The 16,270-nt window shown below is 40.5% G+C and overlaps 1 protein-coding gene across 3 annotated transcripts in view; it reads right to left on the bottom strand.

Moving 5' to 3' along the window:
• DZIP1 (DAZ interacting zinc finger protein 1) overlaps positions 1–16,270 on the bottom strand; it is a 54,600-nt gene that overhangs the window by 11,456 nt on the left and 26,874 nt on the right. For all 3 annotated transcript variants that reach the window (XM_055089441.1, XM_024123167.3, XM_024123166.3), the window contains exons 11-15: positions 15,658–15,706; positions 14,111–14,167; positions 11,759–11,815; positions 6,342–6,401; positions 893–1,032 (exon numbers count right to left, since the gene is read on the bottom strand). In XM_055089441.1, the coding sequence (XP_054945416.1) occupies positions 893–1,032; positions 6,342–6,401; positions 11,759–11,815; positions 14,111–14,167; positions 15,658–15,706 (363 nt within the window). The remainder of the gene's footprint in view (positions 1–892; positions 1,033–6,341; positions 6,402–11,758; positions 11,816–14,110; positions 14,168–15,657; positions 15,707–16,270) is intronic.

Consider the following 16,270-nt stretch of genomic DNA (forward strand, 5'->3'; position numbering starts at 1 on the left):
ATTTGTGCACACACACATATATACACAATATCCACACACGTGCATATACACACAGACCTGCATACACAAACACACTACACACAGCCACACATAAACATACATGAATTGCATGTATGTTATGCACGTGTACATGTGCACATATCTGTGCACATTCCACGCACATACATACTTTTGCATACACATACATATATGCACATGTGATGTATATGCACATACACACATACAGGTATATAAATTCAGGTTGTTCAATTAAGTTTGTGTATTTTATGTATGCAATGATAAATGTAAAAAGCCAAGAGTATATATAACATGATGTACAGAACGATTCAATCTGGCAACAACGTGAAATACAATTCATTCATCCATTCATTTAATAAGGGTAGCTTAAGTGCTGATTTTGCAACAGGCAGTAATTCGGAGTTAACATCAGAATGTAAGCAGCCCTGCAACTGCCTGCATGCAAACCCTGGCTCCTTCATTACGAACATGTGACCTGAAGCAAGTTACTTCACCTCTCTGTAAAATACAGGTGATGTTGTCACCTACCTAAGAGATTAGTTTCTATGTTTAAATGAGTTACTATCTGGAAAGCTCTCTGAAAGGTGCCAGGCACCCAGTGAATGCCAGCTGAAGTGTTTAATGAATCATGTCACATTAGCCTCCGATCTCCATATGTGACAGAACTGACATGCCTTCTTCTCTTCTCTGATCCTTTCTTATTTAGAAAACAAAATAGGGAATTCCCTGGCAGTCCAGTGGTTAGGACTCTGCGCTTTCACTGCCATGGCCCGGGTTCGATCCCTGATCGGGGAACTAAGATCCCACAAGCCACGCGGTGCAGCCAAACAAGACAAAACAAAACAGCAAATATTCCCAAAGTGGGTGAACTTACTGCACTAATCCCCAAGGTTTCCAGTTTCTCCACCAAACTCTGCTCCAAGACTGTTCTTATTTCCTTAGTGAGGGAAGGATTATTCTTCAAAGTTTTCCTTAATTGTATCTTGTTATTTAATTTCTGTTCATTTTCCTTTCCTGAAATAAGTTTTTATAACGTATTAAAAAGGAATTAAACAAATACATTAAACCTCTAAGCAGAAAATGGCAAAACACAACTTCTAAACAGCAAGCAAGCATTTATAATGTTCTAAAGTCTTTGAATAGTTTAGTCATTCAACACAATATATAATGCTTAAGTACTGTAGCTTTTAAAACTACCTTATGGGGATATATGTATATGTATAGCTGATTCACTTTGTTATACAGCAGAAACTAATACACCATTGTAAAGCAATTATACTCCAATAGAGATGTTAAAAAAAATAAATAAATAAAAATAAAGAGTCAAGTAATGCTATTTAAAAAAAAAACTACCTTAAGTCTGCTTCAAAACTTCAGTATCTTTAAAGACTTTTTCTTGATCACTTAATCAAATTATAGCTAGATAAATAATGTGAGAAATACGTCTCTAGAGAAGCAAAATCGAAAAAACTTATTTGGAAGTTTAATGTTTAATCCTAAAATTATTTTTACTACTTCCTCAAGAATTCATTACTCCTAAATTCAGTTAGAATTTAGGTATCATTTAATGAAGAAAAAGTCCTATGTCTTTTAAATAATTAAGTTTTTATATAATAAATTTAGTGGAGGTTAAGTTCACATAAAATTTCAAAATGTGAAGATTATTATCCCTCTCAAAATACTTACCAAAATGAAAACGAAATTTAAAAAAGTCTTAGGAAAAGTATATTTTGCTTAAAACAACCTATAATTAAAAACAAAGGAAAATAACAGGCCAGATTCTCCTAATGTTTCCTTCCATATTCCTTTTATTCCCTACCAAAAAATGTCTAGTTTAAGAGGGTTCGGAGAAAGGGGCATGATTACAACGACCTTGAAGAACTGAGTCCTTATGTCAAAGGAAACTGAAGGCTCAAGGAAACAGACTCAGTGCTGGGTAGTTGAGACGCTTCGTGAACATCCAAAGGCAGATCTGGGAGAATGTGACAATGGTACTATTATCATTTGGAACTCTATTCTCCTAACAAAAGAATTTCACCCAAAGAAGGGGGCACCAAATGCCACTGCCTAGGTCTGGGGCTGCAGGCGGGTCCTCACAGATACTCCATGGTTCCGTGGTCTTATCCACTTCAGCAGATGGAATTTTTAGGTTCTGATGGCATGTGGAGTTGCAGAAGATCTTGAAAATATGCCTTTTGGTTAAGATGTTTTCTAAATACTAGTCAAGTCCAGTAGTAAAGAATATTTCTGTTCATTAATGAACAGTTTTGCTGAAGGCAAAATTGGTCAAATTACTATCTGTACATTAAATAGGAGGGAAAATCCTGCATGATGATGCTTTTCTATACTTTGCTTCGGTGGCTTGCTAAATCAAAATTATGAAATTTTATGTGATTCTATATGAATAAAAATCAGAAGTAATCTTAAACTTTATATTGTCAGCATTCATGCTGTTGTTTTCCCACCAATGTTTTCCCACTATTCTGAAACCACACACGCAAAAAAAACCACTTCTGTCCTAGGAACTGAATCCACCAGAATCTAGAGGGCTTAGCTGCAGCCACAGCTGTCACTGGCCTTTGGCTGCTGGTTTGGCCATCAAGTCTGCAACTGTCTGGGGCTAAAAGTAAAAGGACGTACCAGGAGAGAACCTGGAAGTCATGGAGCTACCATTGAAATAGATGCGCCTCCCGCCCCAATTAGGCAAAGAAAATTCTTTGGCCAGCATCTCAGATACAAGGAATGACACAGAAGCACAGTGTGAAGAGGGGCTCTGGGACATGGGGCCACATGCAGGGGTCAAGTGCTGCCCAGATGGATTGGCCAGTCTAGAAGAGTTGCAAGGCCTTTGATGGCAGTAACTGAATTCATCTGCTGGCTGGTCTGGGTTCACCCTCAACCCCCAAAGACAAGTTCATTTTGATGTCCAAGTTCCCCCAAATGACGGCAGATTAAACATTTCCCTCTGTCCTCAAATTCCCTTTACATGTTTGTGCTCGCTTTGGAAAGCCATTTGTGAATAATTAGAAAACCCTTGATAGAAAGAACTCTTACAAGGCTGGGGCTGGCCGACAGAAGCGAGAGAAAGAAGGTAGAGTGGATAGGAAAAAATCATAATAAAGTTTTTATGTAAAGGTGAAATGAATTACTTGAAAGACAATCAGAGCTGAAGATTTTAAATAAAGCACGTATTGCTCACCAAGATCAACAAGACAAAATATTCTAGAGATCAGCATTTCCTCTAATTAAAAATTTTAAAGCATGCCCAAGCAGATGGCCGGACTAACGCACACGTGTGATCAGTTACATCAGATTTACAACACACCATTTATGGTAAGCAAATAATTGTAGCGCAAAGCAAGTAGTAAAAAAACAAAACAAACAAACGCACAAAAAGCAAAATGAAGCAAAACACAACAGAATTTCTGAGTTGGAGGGGGCTTGATCATCTAGTACTCAATCTCCTCGTTAATCAGACGAGGACTCTAAAACCAGAGGTAAAGAGACTTCCCCAAAGGCCACCCAGCCAGTCCTGCAAAGGCTGGACCGGTTTGCCTTCCTCCATCTCTTTGTTCTTTGCATTAAACTATAGAAAACAGAAAACCTGGACTTTAGTTCCAGCACTGTCACTAATTAAACTTGACGACCTGGAGCAAGTTCCTAATCCCCTCGTATTTCAAGTTTCTGAAAAATAAAATAGCCCCTAAGATCCCTCCTGGCCGTGACATTCTAATATCCTACAGAACAGCAAGATCAAGTCTGCCTCGACACAACTGTCAGAAAGTAAGGATGGAGGGTGTGGAGAAAAGGGAACCCTCTTGCACTGTTGGTGGGAATGTAAATTGATACAGCCACTCTGGAGAACAGTATGGAGGTTCCTTAAGAAACTAAAAATAGAACGAACATACGACCCAGCAATCCCACTACTGGGCATATACCCTGAGAAAACCATAATTCAGAAAGAGTCATGTACCAAAATGTTCATTGCAGCTCTATTTACAATAGCCAGGACATGGAAGCAACCTAAGTGTCCATCGGCAGATGAATGAATAAAGAAGATGTGGCACATACACACGATGGAATATTACTCAGCCATAAAGAGAAACGAAACTGAGTTATTTGTAGTGAGGTGGATGGACCTGGAGTCTGTCATACAGAGTGAAGTAAGTCAGAAGGAGAAAAACAAATACCATATGCTAACACATATATATGGAATCTAAGAAAAAAAAGCAAGAGGGAGGAGATATGGGAACATATGTATATGTATAACTGATTCACTTTGTTGTAAAGCAGAAACTAACACACCATTGTGAAGCAATTATACTCCAATAAAGATGTTAAAAAAATAAATACTGAACTATTAAAGTAAAAAAAAAAAAAGAAAAAAAGAAAGTAAGGATGAAGAAACAGCCTCATATGAGTTACTTCTTGGTAAAAAGTTGTACTGTTTTTGCAAACCATTGCTAAGATTTATCTGCACAGGCATTTGTCTGCAAATGTTAGTACAAGCTGAGGAATTTATTGATGGCAGTTAATCTGCTGCCAGCATGCTGGCTCCACGGAGGCACTAGAAAGATGCGGTCACTGATTTCTGTGACAGTGCGCTGGGACTTGGCTGTTCTCAGCGATCCTCAGCACTTTCTCAATCCCTCACCAGAGCTGTGTCTGAACATGTGGAGTGTGGCAAAGATTATTTTCTTTCCCAACTCAGCTCCCTAAATGTGGCAACAGCCGATGATGGTGTTTGCTGTCAACGATCCCTAACTCATGGCTTACATGGTCTAGGTAGAATTCTAAAAGAGACACAACAGGCAGAATATGCAGTGGGTGAAACCTGGAACTGAAATGGGGATGATGGAAAATCAGGATTCCTCTTGGAAACCAGCTGACTCATTTTTAAATGAGTGTGAACTATATGACTTGTGATTCCAGTTTCAAAATTTTGGACCCTATCTATGAACCTCCTGACACATTTCATAGATTCTTCTGAGAATAAGGGATTTTGTGTTCCAGACATCAATAAATGATACTTATGTAGGAGAGAGAAAGCATGTTACATGCAAGTAAAATGAAAATACACATCATGTAGATGTTACAGACATGCCTGATGTAGTCCCTTCTCAATTTGTAGCCTTGTACAAACAAACAAACAAACTGGAAAAAGTCTAGAGAACACATAAGAAGTTATAACAAATATCAAGAATTTACATATTAGAACATATAATTTTACTTCTCTTCCTAACAAAAATGACAAAACCAGAGCCCATGTAAATATTAACAATTTGCTTTCTCCTAAAGAAGTGAAATATGGTAAAGCATTATTATTACGAAGGAGAAAATTATGATAAACTGATTCAAACATAATTGTTTTAGGATAAATCTAGCATTAGAAAATATTCTTAATAATGTAAATAAATATTCATAAGCTTCAAAGATTAGTTGATAGAAAATAAGTTTTATTATTACTACCAAATAAAATGAAGAAGCAGTAATAATTTTAATTATTTCCCCAAACCTGTAACAGCTCCCAAATTCTGCCATTAAGATATTCTGCATGTAAATATTCCACATTCAGAGCTTAGACATTATGCCTTCCTTTCTATTAAAAACAATCTTTGGGGGCTTCCCTGGTGGCGCAGTGGTTGCGCATCCGCCTGCCGATGCAGGGGAACCGGGTTCGCGCCCCGGTATGGGAAGATCCCACATGCCACGGAGCGGCTGGGCCCGTGAGCCATGGCCGCTGAGCCTGTGCGTCCGGAGCCTGTGCTCCGCAACGGGAGAGGCCACAACAGAGGAAGGCCCGGAGCCGTGGCCGCTGGGCCTGCGCGTCCGGAGCCTGTGCTCCGCAACGGGAGAGGCCACACCAGAGGAAGGCCCGCATACCACAAAAAAAAAAAAAAAAAAAAAACAATCTTTGAAATGGGCACTTCACCTATTTATTTCATAGATTCAGGGCATGAGAAATAACTACTGTGATACGAATATTTTTGTATAATCTGGCACACAACTGTGTCGGCTTGTCATCTGATCAAAAATCTCTGCATTGACATAAAGGCTTAAAAATTTTTTTCAAGTTCACTGACACAGGAAATTTCTCATTCATATGCTAAGAAACAGTAAAGCGGGGGAAAAATATAACAGCACATTAGGGGAATAGGATGACAGAATACTACATGTAGATTGAAAATGTAATCCAAACCTAAATGTCTTCCCTAATTTTGATACACTATGATAAAAACCACTGAATCATACTTCCAAGGCTTGGGTTTTAGCATCTAAATGTGATTGATGCAGATATAAACCCTGATCAAGCTCTTTGTTACCTTTTTCTTCCTCTGAAAGTTCTTCTATTGGTTCCAGTATGTGCGATGAGAATGCCTGTTCTATTAATGAGGAAAAATAAGCATAGTACAAATAGGACGACAGCAAAGTAAAATCAGTTCCTTTCAAACAATTTTGAAAGATATCGTTCCACAGTATTTTAACCATGCCTAAAATAGCACGAATTTACTGGGAAAAAAATATTAAGGCAGCCAGTTAAAGCTGATCGCTTTTCCATAGTATCTTCCCTTGCTACGTATTTTCCGTTAACTCCACTCTCAGGAAATTACATTTTAAATAATATTTATTGCTCATCAACTTAGTGCCAGACATGATTTTTTTAAGGCACAAGAACACAACTGCAAAAGATCTTCTTCACTTATCCCTAAAAATATTTTCCTTGTATCTTGACCAGGTGGCTAGATAGAAAATTATTGAAAATATTCAATTTCCAAAGATAAAAACATAAAAAATTCCCAGGGCCCTGGATTCCCACTTCTTGCCAGCCCCAGGGTCTTCAAGTGGAAGGACCAGAATGGTAAAAGGGCAAGGAGAGGTATCCTGGGGTAAGCAGCAGGACTGAGACCCATTCTTATCCACCTTCGTGTCCCCTAAACCACGTTTCAAGTCCCAGTTCTGCTCCCAGAGAGTCACCAGGGTGAAGCTGAGGACATGAGAAACAAAGATGGGCTTTTCCCAATCCCACCCCAGAACAGTGGCCGGCGGAGATGAGGCCTCTGGGTGACTTCCCAGGGATATGTCACTGTGCCCACACAAGGAAACCCGCAGGCAGCACGGATAAAGCAAACCCCATCCGATCAACAGAGGGAAAGCTCCTTCATGGAGAAGGTCAGGTTTTGGCTGAAGGTCTAACTAACCACAGCAGTCAGGCATTAGGCACAGAATGAAATGCAACCAAAAGGCTGACTTAGGAGGTGCCTGGGCCCCTCATCTTCAGCCTGGAGACTGATATGGGGCACCTGCCCAGAGAGCTCTCCACCTGCTCCCACAAAATGGGGGTCATTTCATCCTGCCACCAGACCCCAGGGTGGGCGAGTGGGGAGGGTAATAATAGCAACAATTCCTGAGTGCTCACTGGGCTGCCAGGCACAGATCTAAGAGCTTTGCACGCATTACCTCGGATTTACTACCTCCTACTTTGAAGGTCTGGCTTTTAATTTACTAAAGGGTGTTTCTGATACTCTATTTTAGGCATATACAAACATACACATACACACACATATACATATAATAGGAATTTACAAATAAATACGTATTATATTTAGGTGTTTAAAAATAGGCTCTTACAGCTTGTTCAGTAATCTACTCAACATATCTGACATTGACTGTATGGGAGAAATGCATTTTAAACTACTTTCATATGAACTTTCGGAACACAGCCTATTAGTAAATAGGAGTCCACTTTAATTTTGAAATGTAAATATGGCCCCGCAAAGGAGCATGTAATTCCATCCATGTAACACAACTGTTGAACATCAAAAAGGTGCTTTTATATTTGTTATTCAGCATCAAGATTTTAAAGTTATACAAATAAAGAAAAAAAAATGTGTACCTATGTGTGGCAAGGGATGCTAACTAGACTTATTGTGGTGATCATTCTGCAACATATACAAATGTCAAATCATTATATTGTACACCTGAAATTAATATGTAATATGTCAACTATACCTCAATAAAAAATTTAAAAATTTAAAAAATAAAGTTATACAAACAGACTATTCTACTAGTTTGAACTGCTGAAAACAGGTTTTAGGAGGATTAAGCTAATCTCATTTTTTTAATTCACATGGTTTATATTTTATTGTACTTTATGAAAATGACAAGAATAGAGTTATGAGAAAAGTTTTATAAAATTTTACAAAATCATCATATGCATTTTATTATCATTATATTACAGGGATAATCCTATGACTTCTCTCTCTTGAGTCAGGATTAATTGTCAAAATCTGACATTTCCTGCAGCGATGCAGAGGGCGGAGGAGGGGCAGATTCCCGAACCTGGGCTCCTATAATAACAGAGGCTGAGGAAGTGAGGTTGACCAGACCCCAGCTCCCGAAGCAGAATGATGTCCCAAATTGGGAGGGAAGGCCTGCTATTCTCATGCTTTATAAGCCACAGGTCCAGCCTCCAGTTCCTGCCCTGAGCTGAGATCTCCAGGGTGAGAGCTGAAACTCTTGGAGGCTTGAGTTTCCCCTCCGAACTTGCCAAAGGCCTCCAGAAATCCTTATGTCGGTCTCCCACCATTACCTCCAGAAGAAAACCTCCCAGACCTTCACCAAGCGCTCTCTCCACTGGCTGACTCTGCTGGACTTCATCACCCCTACCCTAGAAGGTAACGGTTAGCCAGTGCTTGCTCAGTGGCTTTTGATCCAAAGGCCTTGCTTCATTCTGTGCGTATTGCAGCCCACTGAAGTAGCCAAGACTCTTCTCCCCATTTGGCAGGTAAGGAAACCTAGGCCCCTACAGTTTCATGAGTCAACCGTGAAACCAGACTGTCTGCTTCCAAACTCCAGGCTCTTGGCCACGAAGCCCCAGTGCTTCCCTACTGGTGCTTCTGGGTTTGTCTTCCGGAATTTTCTGAATGACACCACCGTCCACCCAGTATCTGAGCTCATCATGTTCTGAGCCTTCTCTCACCTTCGGCCCCCAGTCACTTGCACAGCCTTTCCACCAATCCCACGGAACAGCTGTTAAGTCCACTTCCTTCTGTTTCATCACCACAACCCGATTCCTAGGTGAGGAATCTCTTAGACTATTTCTAACATACCCAAGTGATCTCCCAGCTCAGGTTCTTTGAAAGCATCGGTCAGGCTAAGCTTCCTGCAGCCCAGCTCTCCAATCCTGCCATGCTCAGCCTCAGAACATTCAGCAGCTACAAAATGCCACAAGGACGACCCAAACAGCTTCAGCCCAGCACTCAGTGGTTGCCGTGAACAACCTGAACCAGCCTGTCCCTCAAATCTCTTTTGCATACTCTATGCTCAGCCAAACAATTCGTCTGCACCAATAACTCACATCCAGTGCTTTCCTGCCACCTCTGCTCCTACTTTTTGCTTTGTCTCAGCTGAAAGGAGTGTGCCCCCTCCCTGGGGCAACCCATGTCTTATAACTGACGGCCACAATCCAGGAAAATTCCTAAGCGCCCATCCCAGCTCTAAAGCTCCTGGTCAGACCTGCTGAGGCCTCTGCTGCAGCTGCATCTGGGATCAACATCCCTTTAACGCCCCAACCCTGCTTCTCTCACAGGTATTGTCTGAGAGCACTACCCAAATAGCACCCGCGAGCCTCCAGCCCAGAGTCTGCGTCTCGGGGAACCCAACCTCAGCCGGTGAGTAATCATGAGATTTTTTTCATGGTAAAGGACCTCATCAAGCTTTGAGATAGAACGAAAGGAAAGGCAGAGAGGAAGTTGGGCTAATTAATGCTGTGCGATACGTGACCAACCCTCCCTGTGCCCCTGCCCCCCAGCACCTGGGGAAGCTGCCACAGCTGGGGGTGGCCAGGCGGTGGCCGCCACCAAGCCTCCTCCTCTGCCCCTGCCCACTGAGACGCTCACAAATCAGCTTTGATCCCAGTCCAAGGGCTGCGGGCCTCGTGCCAGGTCTGGCTGGCATTTAAAACGAGCATTTCAATCCCAACAGATGCCAGCAAGGGGGCATGGCTGATTCAGGCCAGGGTCCACACAGAACACAGTGCTCTAGGACTGACAGATGTGTCAGGACCCTGGAACCAGCCCCAGAGAGCATTACATGCCTACTGTATGCGTCCTTTATCGGGTACCAAAAATATAAAACGAAGAAAATATGGCCCTCACGTAATGCCAGATTGGAGGCTAACAAGAACGAGGTGGGAAACAAAAGAAACTAAAACACGTGTTGAGGTACAAAAAAGAAGTAGCCAGCAATGCCTTATAAAAATCACCCCTACTACCGAACAGCACAGGGAACTCTGTTCAATACTCTGTAATGGACCTATACGGGAACAGAATCTAAAAAAGAGTGAAAAAAAATCAACCTTAAAAAAGGACGGGGGCTTCCCTGGTAGCGCAGTGGTTGAGAGTCCGCCTGCCGATGCAGGGGACACGGGTTCGTGCCCCGGTCCGGGAGGATCCCACATGCCGCGGAGCGGCTGGGCCCGTGAGCCATGGCCGCTGAGCCTGCGCGTCCGGAGCCTGTGCTCCGCAACGGGAGGGGCCACAGCAGTGAGAGGCCCGCGTACCACAAAAAAAAAAAAAATAAAAGGACGCAACAGAGAGACTTTAGACCTGACATAAATAAAATGAATAGAGAATAATTGCCAGAGATAATTTTCTCATATATTCAATATTAAAGAAAGTTTCTATAGGTCAAACATACATTTTATCTCTGTTACTGGTTCAAAGGAAAAAACCCCGCATGTTCTAAACACTTGTAAATAATAACATCCGATATGTGAAGAATTTATGCATTACGTAGTAAAAACACATGCCAAAGGGAACCGATCCACCTGAAATGATCTTAGGAAAAAAATAAGGGGCAATAAACACTTCATGAGTCAGTCAGTGAGTAAAAAGGATAATTACAAAAGGCCATGATATATGGACCAAAATATTTATGAAGACAAAAAAGTCCAACTCGACTGACCATGGATTTAAGTCCTAACTAACAGGCTAAAAAGAAAAGTGGAATGAAGTAATCATTCGATTCCAGAAGCATTTGTAGGTCAGACAGGAAAAAGGTGGTCCCCCTCCCATCTTAATTCATTTAATATACAGCAGACCTTAGGAAAACAACATATTAAAAAGATACTATAAAAACTGTTAGCACCTTAGCTGTATAAAAATAAAACATGTCTATAAATATTCACCCTGTCTACTGGATCATGTTAATAACAATTATCAGTCTGTGGCCTGGTCCAAGAACTGGATCCTGGCAGCAGTTTCATCCAGTGGTTCCTGCTTTTTTCTTTTGGTTTCCATCACATGTCTTTTCTAGCTTTTTTCCAACCAATCACTGAAACTGTTTGTTTAAAAAAGGTGACTTGCTGCCACATTGAAAGTTATAAAAACAGTCACATATGCCCTGTGGCATGTGCTGGTTGGCTGGTCTAGTAGAAAGCCATCCTCTTACCCAATACCTATTACTTTCCCCCAAATATCATAAATGATCCAAGTACTACCCAGAGTTAAAATCTGTACCTGTGAGCCCAGCAATAGATACATTTTATACTTTACGACTGGTGGGTATGATCAGTTCACAGTCACATTACATAGGAAGACTGCAGTTTTATTAAATGTTTTGCATTCACCAAAATGTTTTGTTTGCATAATTACCCCACACAGAAGCACTTTCAGTTAATAAGTTACCTAACTCAGGGTGGAAACAGTACATAAAACGCTGAGGCTTTGCTGAAACTTACCATGTGCCATTGTTAGACTTGACTTAGCATCCAAAGTCTGTGGGGCTGGGGCATTCACTGAAAAAGCATAAAAAGAAAAAGCTCACAGTGTTCTGTAATTATAGCATCAGCACCTGAACATGATGATAACCAAATATTCGTCAAATTAGTCAAGATATATACAGACGATGAGGGACAAAAGACAAAGATATTACCGACTAACCTAAACCAATTTCTAAATAACAGGCTATTGAAATATAATTCACCCTCTTAAAATATACAATTCAGTGGGTTTTAACATAGTCGAAGAGGCAAACTATTATATATAGGATGGATAAACAACAAGGTCGTACTGTATAGCACAGGGAACTAACTATACCCAATACCCTGTGATAATCCATAATGGAAAAGAATATGTAGAAGAATATTTATGTATAACTGAGTAACTTTGCTGTACAGCAGAAATTAAACACAACATTGTAAGTCAACTATACTTCAATTAAATTAAAAAAAATAGTCACAGAGTTGTACAACCGTAACCACTATCTAATTCTTGAACATTCTCACCACATGTACACCTCCCCAAAATACCCGTATCTATTAGCCCCATCTCTCCCTCCCTCCAGCCGCTGGCAACCACTGATCTACTTTCTGTCTCTATGGATTTGCCTATTCTGGTCCTTTCGTATAAATGGAATCATACAATTAAATACATGGTCCTCTGTAATCGGCTTCTTTAACTTAGCATCATGTTTTCAAGGTTCATCCATGTTGTAGCATGTGTCAGCATCAGCATGTATTTTTATGGCCAAATAATGTTCCATTGTATGGACAGATAACGTTTTATTTATCTTTTCATTAGTTGATGGACATTTGGGTTGTTTCCACTTTTTAGCCATTATGAATAATGCTGCTATGAATATTCATGTACAATAAACCAATTAAAAAAACTACCCCAATCACTGGGCTGGGAGACACCATGAAGGCATTGATTCAGCCACAGCCTTCAGAGAGAAGTATACCTGATTCAAGTAAGACTGAACACCATGTACTTCAAAATGTCTCAGAAAATTAGATTCTACAGCCTCTCTTCCAATATTTGACAATTCCTATCAGAGGTTCCTCTCTCAACTATTTATTTATAGTTTACTGACTCTTTCTCTAGCTTATTAGAATAGATCTTTAATTCTAATCCTATTCTAAAAAAATACTGGCCACAAACTTCAGCTACCCTATAGGCATACAATTTTGTCTTTACAATGGCTAGTGTGAAAGTGTTCAACTCCTAACTATGGGTAAACTGCTAACAATTCTGGAAATATGGCCTTCAAGCCCATTTACAACTTGCTAATCTAGATCCAGGTTTGGTAAACTACAGCCTGTGGGACATACCAGCCCCTACCTGTTTTTGTAAATAAAGTTTTATTGGAACACATTATTGTTCCAATATTGTGCTAAGTATAATTAAAATATAAACAATAATAATTGAGTGTCTTTTAAATTTCCATACTTCTCTGAAATGCTTCTGTTCTCCCCTCAGCTCTACTCCTGGCACTTAAACTACCCTCTCTTCCTGAGCACCTCTCAACCTCTTCAGCTTCCAGAAGCAACATCAAGAGGCCTCAAGAAGCAGCTGAGCAGTTAAAACAATTAGCCCTTTCCAGTCAATTGTGCCAAATTCCCAAACATGCTCATCGATGTCCTTTCATCATCACAAGTCCTGGGCCCATATGAATGGTTGTTCAGTGCCCGGCCTTGGTGCAGGCCCTCTCCTCCATTATTCAGATCCTGTACACATGCTTTCTTGAATGGAAACAAAAATATTTCAACTATTTATTATTAAGAAAACAATCTGTCCATTTTGAACTGTACAGATTATGTCTTTTTGGATTCTGGCCTAATCCTGACAGCTCCGGAAGACAGCTGTGCTGAGCTGACTTCAAGTGAGTGACTGGTGGAACCATCGCGTCAAACCCTGCAGCACTGGGTCTCAGTGATGCCAAAATGTGGCGGCCACCACACACAGTCATGTGGTCACAGTGTATGACCTTGGGAAATCCAAGAGTACAAACTGCAGCGATGCCGAAGAACTTTTAGTTGTTCCTTTATTAGGCGAATAAGGTAACAGGTAAGGTAATAAGGTAATAGTAAGGTAATAGGTATGGCTAACCCAAATCACCACAAAATCACACGGTTATTTACAATACTGGGTTTTAGAACTAGGTCAAATCTGGGAACCAAAATAGATCATTATATAATCTCCAAACACACTGAAGTTCAAAGAAATGTCTCTAAAAATAGTAAGTACAAGTTAGGTATGGGTTTAGCACTTTAAAAAATCTTTAGAACCCTGAGCCTATTATAGAAACTTACTAGGTACAGTTGGGGTAGTTGGTTTAGATTCAAAAGTTTGCCAGGTTAAAGGATTCCCTGAAATAACAAAAAAAAAGTAAATTAATAACAAAACCCACAAACTATAGGTTATATTTTGCTAGTGCATATCCTAGTATTTCCCCCCACCAAAAAACAATGAAATTTACCAACATAAAGCGACTCACCCAAAAAAGATGTTTAACATACATCTTTTAAAGCTAACTTTTTTCTAAAATTATTTTTCAAATGTATATGCTGTCTAAGTAATAATACAGTTATTCCTCACTACCTGAACTCTTACTATTCCAAGAGAAGTTATAGGGAACCACCACCCTTCCCAAACCTTTATCTCAAAATGAGGGAAACAAGTGTGTAGGTCAATGTACAGGCATACCTCATTTTATTGCACTTTATTGTATTTCGAAGATGCTGCATTTTTTACCAATTGAAGGTTTGTGGCAACCCTGCGTTGTCAGGTGATGGTTAGCATTTTGAGCAATACAGTATTTTAAAATTAAGGTATGTGTATTTTTTTAGACATAATGCTATTGTACACTTAATAGACTACAGTATAGTATAAACATCACTTTTATTATGCACTGGGAAACCAAAAAAATTTGTGTGACTCACTTTATTGTGATTATTGGCTTTATTGCAGTGGTCTGGAACTGAACCTGCAATATTTCCGAGATATGCCCGTATCTCCCATGGCCCCCAGAAACAGGGAGGAAACCCAGCTCATGACACCCATTATCAATCCCCAGTTGGCATCCCTCAAGTAAACAAAGATGCCTTAATAACCTGAGATGTACAGGAACCAAGACTGGGATCACTCGGAAGAAAACCAGGCAAAAGGCAAGCTTTACGCTGTACTGGGAGACCCTGCACTTCTGGCTCCCAGCCCCGCTTCTAGACTAGTCCTTGAATGATACGGAGGTGGATGGCTATCACTGCTACCATCAGTAGGTTGTATATCCCCCCACTATACTTAGAACAAACCCTTAACCCCAGCCTACCACAATGCAGAATCATGCAGCAAGCCTCTACAGCACTTTAGGATAATTAAGAGTTTAATATTAATAACGATAGCCAACACTCATGAGTGTTTAACAGGTGCTCTTTATACATGTTCTCCCATTTCATCCTTGTAACAAGCCTATGATGTAATTACTACTAATAATCCAGCTTTAGAGCTGAGGAAAGCGGGGCAGAGGCTCACAAAGCTACATAGTGCCAGAGATGGGAGTTGAACCCGGTCTGCCCCCAGACTCTGTACTTTTAATCATAAGGCATCTTATTGCATATCCATCCAGAGGTACAGTTACTAAGCATGTATTATGTGCATAACGATATTCTGATAAAAAGGATACGAGACCATTCTATGACAGTTTAGGTATTTAAAATTCTTCAACTCTGTGGGTTGTGGTTAGCACAACTTAGCACATCTTAGCACTCATGAACCATCGCGGCCCAACATTCTTCTGAAGTCCAGCATACGGTTAGGGAGGCCCGTCTTGCCTCCAGCGCTGGGATCCTGGTCCACTTACCTCTGGGTTCACTGACACTGTTAAACGGTTTACTGGTAAACTCTTTAATCTGCAAAGAAGAACAGTCTTTCAGTGATCCACGTTTGAACTAGACAGGGACATACTGGATAATGGACAGATACTGTACTCCGTAAATGAACCTTTTCACTAAATCCTCCAAAGACACAGGACGTGGGGACTTTAATGACATGGAGGCAAACGTTTTATAAAAGCAGCATTTGGATTCAGCTGCTTCTTTTGGTAAGGAATTACCAAAAGAAATTTTAGCTACCTTCACATTTATTCTGAATTCTAATTGAATAAATCTGATTGCTCTACGGTATTTTAAAATACCTTTAAAAATTATTTTATTTACTTATACAAACAACCACAGGGAAAAAAAATTCTATCTTCTTTATCTTATCCAACTTACAAGTGCTCTAAAATAAAAACACACGTTCTTAGATAAACTGCACTGTTTACATAAAAACGGTGCCAACGGGCTTCCCTGGTGGCGCAGTGGTTGAGAGTCCGCCTGCCGATGCAGGGGACACGGGTTCGTGCCCCGGTCAGGGAAGATTCCATGTGCCGCGGAGCGGCTGGGCCCGTGAGCCATGGCCGCTGAGCCTGCACG

The sequence above is a fragment of the Physeter macrocephalus genome, chromosome 13, assembly GCF_002837175.3.
Source record: "Physeter macrocephalus isolate SW-GA chromosome 13, ASM283717v5, whole genome shotgun sequence".
In the NCBI taxonomy this organism is placed as follows: Eukaryota; Metazoa; Chordata; class Mammalia; order Artiodactyla; family Physeteridae; genus Physeter; species Physeter macrocephalus.